This window comes from Balaenoptera physalus (genome assembly GCF_965194825.1).
Source record: "Balaenoptera physalus genome assembly, chromosome: 12".
NCBI classification, from domain to species: Eukaryota; Metazoa; Chordata; class Mammalia; order Artiodactyla; family Balaenopteridae; genus Balaenoptera; species Balaenoptera physalus.
In genome coordinates, this window is record NC_138897.1 from 58,860,756 (window position 1) to 58,873,852 (window position 13,097).

At 34.7% G+C, this 13,097-nt stretch overlaps 1 protein-coding gene across 1 annotated transcript in view; it reads left to right on the forward strand.

Annotated features, from left to right (window-relative positions):
* Window positions 1–13,097, forward strand: part of ROCK1 (Rho associated coiled-coil containing protein kinase 1) — a 143,893-nt gene that overhangs the window by 21,473 nt on the left and 109,323 nt on the right. Inside the window, 1 exon segment of the mRNA XM_082418593.1 lies at window positions 12,304–12,385. Coding sequence (XP_082274719.1) covers window positions 12,304–12,385 — 82 coding nt within the window.

Below are 13,097 nucleotides of genomic sequence, written 5' to 3' on the forward strand. Positions count from 1 at the left end.
TTTTATTGTTGAGTTTTGAGAGTTATTCAATTATTCTAATATATATGGTTTGCAAAAGATTTTCCCCAGTATTTGGCTTGTCTTTTCATCCTTTTACCTGGATCTTTTGCAGAGCAAAAGTTATTTTTGACAAAGTCCAATTTATCAAAAATTTTTTAGATTTTTAAAACACTTTTTCTGCCATGTTTCAGAAGCTTTCACTAAGTTGTAGTTCTCAAACATTTTACCCTGTTTTCCTAAACACTTTAACATTTAAATGAGTGATCCAATTTGAGTTAATTTTTGTGTGAGGTGTGAAGTTTAGATTGAGGTTCATTTTTTAAATGGATATCCAATTCTCCAAAACCATTTATTGATAAGACTACCTTCCTCCATTGACTTGGTTTTGTACCTTGTCAAAAATCATTTGGCTATACTTGTGTGGGTCTGTTTCTTGGTTTTCTGTTCTGTTCCATTGATCTATACAGTTGGCCCGCTGTATCCACAAGTTCCACATCCACAGATTCAACCAGCCGCAGACTGAAAACATTAGGGAAAAAAAAATCCAGAAAGTTTCAAAAAGCAAAACTTGTATTTGCCTGTAGTCAGCAGTTATTTACATAACATTTACATTGTAATTACGACTATTTACATAGCATTTGCATTGTATTAGGTATTATAAGTAATCTAGAGATGATTTAAAGTATATGGAAGGATGTGTGGATGATATATACAAAGGCTACGCCTTTTTTTTTTTTTTTTTTTTTTTTTTTGCTGCACCGTGCAGCTTGCAGGATCTTAGTTTCCTGACTGGATCGAACGCGGCTCCAGCAGTGAAAGCACCAAGTCCTAACCACTGGACGACCAGGGAATTCCACTGTGCCATTTTATTTAACGAACTTGAGCATCTTTGGATTTAGGTATTTGCAGGGGTCCTAGAACCAATCCCCCAGAGATGCCAAGGGAGTACTGTATGTGTGTCCTTCCATGAGTAGCGCACACTGTCTTGATTATTGTAGCTGTGTAAGTCTTAAACTTGGGTACGGTTATTCCTGCACATTATTCTTTCTCAAAATTGTTTTAGCTTTTCTAGTTCCTTAGCTTTTCCATATAAATTTTAGAACAATTTTGCCTATATCTACAACATGTACAAAAACTCTTGCTGGGATTTGATAGGAATTGCGTTAAACCTATACGTCAGTATTGGCAGAATTGATGTCTTTACTATGTTGAGTCTTCCAATCCATGAACGCCATATGTCTCTCCATTTATTTAGATCTCTTTAAAATTTCTTTCATCAGTATTTTGTAGTTTTCAGCATAAATTCTATACTTGCTTTGTTAGATTTATTCCTAAATATTCCTTTTTTATCTGAGTAAATGTAAATGGCATTGTGTTTTTAATTTTGGTTTCTTCATGTTCATTGCTAATATACAGAAATACAGTTGTTTTTGAATGTTGATCTTATGTCTTATGACCTTGTGGAACTCACTTATTAGTTCTAGGTGTTTTTTGTTTATTTTTGTGCTGTAGCTTCCTTGTTATTTTCCTCATAGACAATCATACCATCTGTAAATATGGACAATTTGATTTCTTCTTTTCTGATATGTATGCCTTTTATTTCCCTTACTTTATTGAGCTGGCTGTGAGTTCCCATGCTATGTTAAATTAAGAGTGTGAGAAAGGACATCCTTGTCTTGTTCTTGATTTTTGATATGAGGGCTATCATAGATTTTTGCCATTAAGCATGATGTTAGTTTCAGGGTTTTTTGTAGATGTTCTTTATAAGTTGAGGAAGTTCACCTCTATTCCTAGTTTTCTGAGAATTTTTCTCATGAATAGGAGTTGGATTTTGTCAAATACTTTTTATGCATCTGTTAATATCATGTGATTTTTCTTCTTTAGCTTGTTCATATAGTAAATTATATATGAAGAGAACTTTTAAGATATACTCTCTTAGCAGCTTTCAAATATTCAACACAGTATTGTTAACTATAGTCACTGTGCTGTACATTACATCCCCAGGACTTATTCATCTTATACTGGAAGTCCAAGCCCTTATTTTACAACTAAGACCTCTTTCCATTCTAGTCCAGTATCCCTACATAGAGCAGCTAATGACTATTGTCATTGCCTCTGTTTGTGTGTGTGTGTGAGTGAGTGAGTGAGTGTTGGAATGTGAACGGGGGCCAGCCATCACTGTGGTAGAAGATGGAAGCCTCTTCAGGCTTGACTCATTCTTGGCTCAGGGGTCTTCACGTAATGAGGTTACTATCACACAAGCTGGAGAGGCTTCAAAGGAAAGAATTCCTTTCCAATCATATGTCTGAGAGCTTTGGTAGGCATGCGCCTCTACAATCTTTCTTTGACTCACAGAGCTTTTGAAAAAGTCCCTTTAGACCAAAACACCTGCATCACAGTGGGCTGGTACACAGGTAGATGCCACTGATTTTATCCTGGGCAACTTATGATGTAATCTTATGTTCCAGAATTAGAATTTAACAATGAAGGTTCATCATATTCTTCCAACCAAATTGGGGAAACATGCTTCTTTACCTATAATGCTTTTGTGTGTATTTCTTTGTATAGCTTTTTTATTTGGTTACTCTAGGTATTCAATTAGACATACATATCTTACCACATTTGATTGGTGTTGACATTTTATTAGTTCTAGTGAAGGGTAGAAATCTTATCTTCTTTATGTTCCTTTACCCTCCTAGTATATAATATATTCATCTTTAATGTCTTTTTATATGAGAAACAATGAGAAACAGTCAGGTCATATTAAAATTTTTTGTTTCAACTTTCAAGAGAATGAAAGTATGTTGTATTTTCCTGTATTTTTACTTTTTCATTCATTCTTCCTGTTATCCCAAGATTCTTTCTTTTATCATTTTCTATTTGAAGAATTTCCTTTAATATTGTATGTCAGCTACATTGTTTTAGGATAGGTCTGCTGGTCACAAATCACTTAGTTTTTTGTCATCTGAGATTATCTTGTTTGCTTTTTTTTTGGATATAGAATTCTACTTTGACAGGTTTTTGTTGTTGTTGGTTTGGATTTCTTTAGATATGTCCTGTTAGGTTCTTCAATCTAGAGGTTTATGTCTTTTGCCAAATGTAGGGAATTTTTAGCCTTCATTTATTTCAGTCTTTTTTAGTCCCATTATCTTTCTTTCCTCCTTCTGGGCCTCCAGTGATATTAAATCTTTTGTTATGATTACCCAGGTCTCTGAGTCTCTGTTCATTCTTTTTTTCCCACCATGATCAAGGTCTAGTTTTATGAAAATTTGTATAGGAACTTTAAAAAGATGACAGCGAGCTGTTTATTTTTCTTTTAAACAATATTATTTTATTTTTTAATTCAACAGCAAAATACAATCATTCTAAAAAACTATACCACATTGTAACTATATGTACTGATTAGGGTGACGTGAAGCACACATGGCAAGTGACTCATTTTGCTGCCTTTGAAAGGAAACATTGCTTTGCATCCCTTTCCTCTTTATTAAATAGTCAAGATCACACACTGGTGTTTATTAAAATAACCAATAGATTTGGCTCTTTGACGAGTGCCAACCTAATGGTAAAAAGGACTCTGAAAAATGAAGATTCCCCAAGCCATTTCTACGACTCAATAAAAGGCTTCAGACTGGGAGGGGAAAGTGCATTTCATTTTTTATTAGTCAAGTATAGTTGGCTGGAAATCAGCTTGTTTTTCTCACTTTCATTTACAAATTTGATGAGCTGTTTTTTTTGAAAAATGTTTTTATACTACTGCTAACTAAACATATGACGTGTTTTATTTTTCCCCAAAGAAACGAATCAGACACTTGAAGGAAAAATTTGAAAAATAAACTCTCTCCCCCAAAACAAAATCGAACCACCTGAACTCTTTCAGTTATTCATGCCAACACAAAGTCTAGCTTGTGTTCACCCATACCTATAAACTGTTAAAGTGATAAGGAGGCAGATCCTCTTTGAAATTATCCATGAATATATTTCTGTGACTTCTTAGGATATATCAGTTTCTTACAATACAGCAGACCTATGTGGTAGTTATTGTTGTTATCCTTATTTTACAGATGAGAACATGAGGCTGTGAAGAAGGGTTAGATAATTTGCTTAAGATCACGGTGACTATTAAGTGTTCTAGATTGGAATATGACTCCATGCCTTTTTGACAAGATACTGTTTATACAGAAGTATTTTTCTTTTTTATAAGGTTGATGTCTCAACTTTGTATCTTAATTCTGTCCTCCCTTACATTTTTTTTGGAACCTCACTTAATCATTTTTATTCTATAAAAATACGTCTCTTCTACCTAAAAGTATTTCATCAAATTTAGGTTTTAAATCATGCAAGCTTCTAATCTTTCTCATTTCTTTTGGCCATTATTTCATTTGTTCCTTTTCCATTAACTTTTCTACCCATTATAAGCTGGTTTATGCCCCTTCCACTCTGAGAAGCATTCTATTTAAGGTTGATACTGACCTTTAAAAAAAGAATTTCCCAAAGAGTCTCACTCCAGCTTCTCTGGGCCTAGATGGTCTATTGTATGTCTCTACCATAATCTCTTGCCTCAGGAGTCTGTGGGGTTTATAGTTGTCTCGTAGCTTTTATGAGCTGTGCCCCCACCGCTTTGTCTACCTGTATTCTTAGTTACACAAAACAGAAAGGTCCTTGCCTTGGTCCTTCAGGCATCCCCCAGATGGGTTAAAACAGACATACATAATAGTTTACAAATACGGTCTTACTCTGCTCCCTCAGGTTCAAGGTGGGGGAAGTGGGAACCAATCTGTTACCTACTCAAGACCAAGACCACCCCCACTCCGGGGGAGAGTGGGGTAACAGTGAGTAAACATGTCACAAAACTTTCCTACCATTTGAATATGGCTTTTACTTGATTGGATATTTGCTTGGTTGCTCTTAACCTTTGTTTTCCTGAGCTCTTACAAAGTTGGTTCAGAGAGCTTCTGGGGTTTTTTTCACATTTCTTTAGGGGAATGAGAGTTTGGAGTTTCCTAGTCCGCCATTTTGCTGATGTCCAGTAGTGACTTTTTTAAAAAGTTGTGGCAAAATATATATAACGTGAAACTTATTTTAATTACTTCTGAGTGTACAGTTAACTGACATTATATTGTTGTGCAACTATCATCCGTGACATTTTAATCACAAATTATTTGCCTCCTTTTGCATTTTTCATTCTAGTGGACCTCACGGTAGCATTTTGCTTTGCTCTTAAGTTCCTTCTAGAGTTAGTTCAGCTTTCATGATGCTGTTATATCTCCCTTCCCCACCTCTCTTATTGCTCATTGGTCATGTTTGCTCTGCTTATCTCTCAGATGTTAATGCTTCCCAGGATGCTATTATTCACTCTTTTTCCATTTTCCCCTTGGTTTACACTTGTTGGGTAATTGCATCTGTTATCATGGATTTCAGTGTATTCTCATGACTTCCAAGTCTATATCACAGTCCAGTCTCTCTGTTGAACTCAAACTCATATTTTTAACTGCCATCTAGTTATCCATAAAATGGCAGCTATCCTACAGGGACCTCAAATTCAGTATATCTAACATTTTTATCTTTTCTCTCCAAATTGTATTCTCTGCCTTGGTTAATGAAGTCACTATCTTCTTACCTAAACTAGAAGATAGATAGTCATTCTTATAATTATATAATCATTCTTAATCCTTCCTGTCCCTCTTTCAGTCATTCATCAGGTTCTTTTTCTTCTAATGCTCCATTCCTATTGCCCCAGTTTAGTTCAGACTTGTATTGATAGCTTCCTATGCTTGTATTACCACAGTATCCTCCTAATTGCTTCCCTTTCCACCTGTCTCTTCCTGTTCTAATCCACTGTCTTTATCATTGTCAGACTTTGATAAAATAAAAAACAGTCATGTCACTCTTCGTCTCCCCAAAATTCATGTGGTTCCAAGTGGATATCATCATAAGATAAATACTGAAATTCTTAGCATGGTATGTTATACCTTTAATACACATTCTGTAACCCATCTTCAGAGCATTGTTTCCTGTACCTCCTCCTTCTCACCCTATGGGACCAGAGCATCCTACTCTCATTCTCTAAACTTTTCTTGCCTTTCTTCTCTCTAGATTGCCTTGACCCACCTCCATCTTACTCTTTCTCAATTCTCTTCTTTAAAGATCAGCTCAAACAAATGGAACCTAATTAAACTTAAAAGCTTTTGCACAGCAAAGGAAAACATAAAAAAAACGGAAAGACAACCTACGGATTGGAAGAAAATAGATTAATTTCCAAAATATACAAACAGCTCATACAGCTTAATATCAAGAAAACAAGCAATCCAATCAAAAAGTGGGCAGAAGGGACTACTTTGTAACACTGAGGATCCTGTATTATTTACTTTTTCTACCTACTAACCAGTGAACTTGCAGCGACAGGAAGTATTTTACTATTACTATTATTATCTTCATTATTATTACTATTACTATTTCTGTTTTCCTACAGAGGAGGAGACTGACTTATAAATAAATAATTACGATATAACAAGTACGGTAATTCCTAAATAGGAAGCACATAGGTGTTTTATTTTTTAACGTTTTCTCAGAGTGTTGGGGAAGGCAGCACAAACATTTGAGGCAGTCGAAACGTAAGAAATATTCACATCCCAGCTGGAGAAAAGAGCAGGTGCAAAGACAGTGGGATAGAGTGAGCGTGGGCCGTTTGGGAGATGACTGGTAGCACACTGTGGCTCAAGCCTAGATATATGTATGTACAGAAAATGAGGCTGGAAAGGTATAGTTTGAGATTGATTGGGAAGAGCCACTGTATGTTTTACTAAGTATTTGGAATACTTAATTTTTTGTACTATAATTGTCCTAGGGAATATTGGCATGTATGCAGTAATGTCACATTGGTTAAACAGATTTTAATCGTATTTCATATCAGAAGTTGTTAAACCCTGAGGAAATTCTGTTTCCATTTTCATATCAGTGATTTAATTTTGAGAAACTTCTTATCTCTTTACCTAACAAAGAGATTAACATGGACCCAAAATATTTTCTTCAAATGGTACATCCTCTGTCATCAAGCATTTGACAGCAGTCAAAAAAAGAAAAAAGTCAGCCTATTTTAGAAGCAGTTTGGTTTTCAGAAGCCCTGTTTCCCCCCCCCCCCAATGTTTATTTATTTATTTGGCTGCATCGGGTCTTAGTTGCGGCATGCGGTGGGGAGGGGTCTTTTCGTTGTAGCGCGTGGGCTTCTCTAGTTATGTTGCACGGGCTTAGTTGTCCCGCGGCATGTGGGATCTTAGTTCCCTGACCAGGGATCGAACATGTGTCCCCTGCATTGGAAGGCGGATTCTTAACCGCTGGACCACCAGGGAAGTCCCAGAAGCCCTGGTTTTACTGCCATAGTTTTAATGGATTTTTTTTTTTTTTGCAGTTTCTCAAAAAATATTTCTTATTTAGAAAAGTAACAATTTTGATTTTGAAATTTTACAAATTCAAAAAACAAATTGATGCTTTTTATACATAATATATTTTCCTTTCCTAGTGCCATTATATTCTCATACCTTATAACAAATGTATTATTACTAATGGATCTAATCCTAAATGATATTTTACACAGGAATCTTACTTTTGTAATTTAAAACTATCCAGAGACTAAAGTTTGCAGCAGTGTTCAGTTGAATAATTTTCTTCTGTTTCTCCTTTGCTTAAATTCTGTTGTGAGATAACACAACTGGTGCTCTTCCCCCTCCTAATACCAGCACTTCTTAAGAAATGTGAAATGTCCATTCTTTAGAGATTCTTGTAAAATGTTATACTTGTCGTTAATTATGCCTGCCTTTGTGTGTTTATGTGAAAATACTTCTCTAGTGTGACTAGCTTCTTTCAAAATACACTGCTATAACTGGCCCACTATCATTTTTCAAATATAAGTAGCAAAGAATTTAATTATTGTAACTCTTTGACATTGATTGACTCCTCTCCTACATGTTTTCTCCTCTGTAGTTCTTAATACTGATGATTAAGCTATATGATCGACATGTGAAAGTAGAGGGTAGCTTTCCTTCCTGCATAAATCTTAAAATTGAGTGAAGGAGCAGTGGGACTACATGCTTTGGCTCCCATTCCTTGTGAATTGTTTTTGCACTTGGAAGAATGTTAATTTCTATTAAGGTCCTGAATTCTCATACTAGAATATGGACTTTAGGAAGTGGGAAGTCTTATTCTCCATTATTTTAGAGAACTTCAGAGTGTTGAATAGAAGTCAGGATTCCTTGGCCCACTTTGTGGTTGGATATGGACATTTCTTACCTTGTGTAGCTTCTCTACTTCATTAAAAGTGGAAGCCTGCATCCCTCTCCCCAACCCCAGTGTTTTGACTCCCCTTAGCCTCTGTTGGTATACGCCTTAGATTATGCTAGAAGAATACCTTCTTCCCCATTTTATTTCTCTGATAAAAGACATATAATTTTTGCTTATGAGTGATACTGAAAAGCCATATACCGTCTCCTACGTCTGTAAAATTAAAGTGTATGGTGATAGGTCCAGGCACCCAGTGACCATACACAATTAGCGGAGGCAGCTAGTTTTCCATTAACAAATGCATGATTGAATTCTTGGTCAAGCAAAAGTCAGATACCTTATGTAAAAAACAAAAAAATTTTAGTTATATATGGGATTACTACATTGGGAACAGTTTAACATTGTGACCTGAGATTTACTCTTAAGGTTTTATCACCACATGATTAAAATATCTGTTTTTCTGTTTGTGTCATTTCTATCAGTAGTGAGACAAACTTGTAGAACTTTCAAATGTCAGCTAGAGAAATAAAGGAAAGAGTGGGAAGTGGGACTGTTTAATGGTCAAACACTTCATACACTTCACTCATTTAACTCTCACAAATCCTTTCTGAGTTGTAGTTAGTTATCCCCATTTTACAAAAGAGAAAACTGAGGCTCGGGAAGGTTATGTGACTTGTCCTTCCAACAGTAATATGTAAATATACTATGTTTATTTTTTTTCTTTAAAATGCTTTATTTTTTCATGGTTGAATTCTTTTGACCCATCTGGAATTCACTTAATTATTAATATGAATCAAAAATCATTCTTCTCCCATAGTGCTGTGCAGTTATACAAACAACATTTACCAAAGAGTGACACTTTTTGTCAGCCCCGTCTTGCCCCTGGTCTCACTATTTGAATGGATGATCCTCTCAGTGCAATAAGTCCTATAGCTCCTACATCGATTCACTGGCATTTAATGAACTCTTACTGTGTATTTCAGAATGCTTTTAGTCACAAGAAATAGAAGATCCAATGTAAACTGAGTTAAGCCATAAGGAAAAAGTATTATCTCGAGAAAGCATGGGAAGAATAGGTTCCAGAGTAGATTAATTCAGTGATTCAACAAACATCATCAGAGACCCAGGTTCCTTCCATCTTTTGTTTCTGTTGTCCTCATTGTGTTGGGCTTTTTCTCCTGCCAACCTCCCTTGAGGCCCCAAGGTGGCTACTGTTGTTTAAGGTGTCGCATACAGATATAACAGTTTCTCATGAAAGGAGAGACTATGTCTGACGTGTATCTCTTTCAAGAGAGAAGAAACTTTCCCCAGAAACCTTTCTGTAGGTTTTTTCCACATGTTACATGTGTCAGATTATTACCATGTTCCTGTACTTAAGCTGAACACTGGCAAGAGTAATAGGCCTCCATGTTTAGCTTAGATTAGACTAATCAGAAGTGACCTCCTGGAGTTGGGGAAGGTTTCTCCCTTCTTGGATGCTCGTAGTCTCATGGAGGAGGGTGGGTAGCCCGAACGAAATCAAAGTTGAATGAGGAAGGTAGAAGGGGGAAATAATTGTTGAGGTAGGAGAGCCAACAGTGCCTGCCATGCTGTGAGTAAAACGTGTTGCTCAGTTCTGGGGCTTAGCTTACTCACAGCATCTGAAATTAGCTGTGAAGATTAAAGTAAAAAATAACTCTAATACAAGGAGAACTGTTAGATTTAATAGGTAGTTTAGGGAAGGTCATGCAAAAGAGGTAATAGTGGTGTATTAGGGAAAACGTAGTATTTTCAGCCAGAACACTAGGTTTGAGTCCTAACCAGTGTACTTTCTAGTTTTAATTAGAAGAATGACTTGTGATTTTCTATTAATTTTTGAACAGTACATCTTGGATTTAAATATACATGTTTATTCTCAATTCTTAACTTCATTTTAAAGAGATTCAGGATTTTAAAATCATGTTTTTATCATGGTCATGTTACTTCTGTAGCTACTAGACTAAGAGTTCATATTTTGATTATAACACAGCTTACTAACTAGCTGTGTGGCATTGGACAAGTCAGTTAATATTTCTGATTGTTACTTGCCTTAGCTGTGAAATGAGGTGGTTAAACACGTTATTTTTTGAGGTTCTTTTCTGTCTAACATTTAGTAATTTAAAAACTTATTTGGAATAAAATTGGAGGCAGTTGTTTTCAGTATATTTACTGAAGAGAGCGTGTTGTAAGTAAAATTTAATACACATTTCCCTCACTTTTTAATGTTTTATTTGATACTAGAAAACAATGTAAGCTGTTACAAATTTAGGTGTCCTGAACCTTTTAAAACTGGGACGTGTCTTTGGAAGTAGATATGTACTAAGAGCTCTTAAAATAATAGTTATTATAAGATATAATAATATGTTGATTTTATTGCATTATGCCTACTTGCATTTCCCAGATGACTTTATCAAAATTCGGCCTAAAATTGTGTAGCTAAAATTATTTGTACTACTCTATAATCTGTATAATTTTTTGGAGTGACACGATGCAGTGAAACTTAGTATCTAATCTAAGAAAGTATTATTTCTTGAGTAATAAATATAATGCCTTTGCTGTGGAGCATAAAAATCATTGGTTTAATGTACAGTTTATGCACACTGGTTCAGGACATTTTGCTAGGTGCTGTGGGAGAAAATGAGATTTAACTGTGGTTTCTGCCTCAAAGAACTTAAAACCTAGTCAAATGGGTGTGTATATATATATTTAATTTACCTTTTCCTAGAAAATAGTGAGTTCATATATTTATTAATTGGTTTTCAGTTTAGAATAGACCAAGTAAAGGTTCTTGTCTCTTTTTTGTAAAAATAATTAACAGAAATATTCAAATGGTTTATAAGACTCTAAGAAATGTATCTCAAGGATAGATGAACTTTCTCTAGTGGAGGAACTTTTTCTTCAGATCTGTACAAACCTCTGAATTCTGAAAAGCCAGTGATAGGGTGGGTTGATCTCTTCAAGCAGTCAACAACATTGGTATTACTAGTCGTCTTCTCCATGGTCAGTTTCCAGTCTAAGCAATGATATATTTTAAAACCTATTAAGATTTGACTGGGCTTTTTGGTTTCCTAGGGAAATATTTTAAGTATTCTAAAATAGCTGAGTTACTCACACCTTTGGCTTAATACAAAGTATATATCCCCTGGCTTTGATTTCTCCTTCAACCTCTTATGAACATGACTGTACATGGTCTCCAGAAGGTGTGTTTTCCTTTGCTGCTTCTGTTTTTATTCTTGGGCTCTATTGTAGCAAACTAAATTTCCCCAGTTAAATAAAATGAAGATTACTTGGGATTATCTGAATGTTTCCTCTGCTCCTACCACATGACAAGGTATAATCTGAATAGATGCATTCCCATTTCAACACTGATTGGTACACCTTCACATAGCCCTGCACTTGCTTAGATAATATTTAAATATCCCTGTAAAAGTAAAAGCCCATATTTGTCCTTTACTAATAGTTGCTTTAGAAAGTGCTTCAAAGAAAGAAATAGAACTGTTGTGAAAACCCAATATATTTATAAAAAACATACCATAAAAATGTATCCAAGTGCAGAATTTATTTTATACTAAACTTCACATTTTAGGAACTAATATTTGATACTACCTTATAAAATATTTGTAGTCAAAAATATAGGCCATTTGTTTTTTATGAGTGTCTGTGAAATAAATAAATGCAGTAGTTAAGGGAAAGTGAAAAGTAAAATTTCCTTCCCTTATATGGGGGAAAAGGGCACGAGTTGAGGTCACTTGTAGCCAATTTGCGGTGATTTTGCTGCTCCTCTGCCTGGGAGAGTTAGAAGGTGAAAACTCTGTATGCAATAAAAACAAATTTTCTCTTCTCCCAGTACTCATGTAACCTTGTAGAAGATGTTAAATGAATGCGAGATGTATGAGAGTAAGGCAAATTAAATGTTAAAGCATATATTTTATTCTTTACTCATAAAAAAGGAAAGTGTTCATAGTGTGAACCAAAAAACTAACTTTGTTTGTTTGTTTATTTGTTTAGGATGGATTGGATGCTTTGGTATATGATTTGGATTTTCCTGCCTTAAGAAAAAACAAAAATATTGACAACTTTTTAAGCAGATGTAAGTAATTTTTTGTGGAGGTTAATGGCAGACTATATATAATGAAATATTGACTTAGATAATTCAAGCCCCCCCCCCTTTTTTTTCTTTCTATCTACTCTGGTTATTTCGTCAATAGTACCTACATCAAATGAGTAGGAAATGGGAAAGAAACTTTGTCAGTTTGGGAGCTTATCAGGAGAATCTAAAATATTTTGCAGACAAGGGAATAAAAAGTAAATGACTAAAATAAATATGTTAAAATAAGCATATACATACATGCACATTGAATTTCAATAATATTATATTTATCCTCTGTTTTTCTTTTATAAATGAATTAGCTATTATGTTTTAATACCTGCAGGTGAGAATCAATTACATATGAAAAGCCCTCCTACCACTGAGATATGAGAATTTTCTCCGTGAAAGCGGGCTTATATTTAAGTTTTACAGATGTTCTTTTATAAAAACTCTTTTTTGGATTTTGATGTTAGATATTTATCATTTAAAATTTGATTAGAGAACTTATTAAGATAGTTGCAATCTTTTTATCTTAAATAATTGTTAATAAGATTTTGGTTTATAAAATCCTCCCCACTCCATTTTTTTTATCTGTTCCTAAACCATACATATCGATACATTTAGGTTGGGTTGATTTTAGTGTTATCTTTCAATTTTGGTTACATATGTTTTGTTAGAAAAGTTTTATTTTTCTAAATAGTCAAATCTTTTT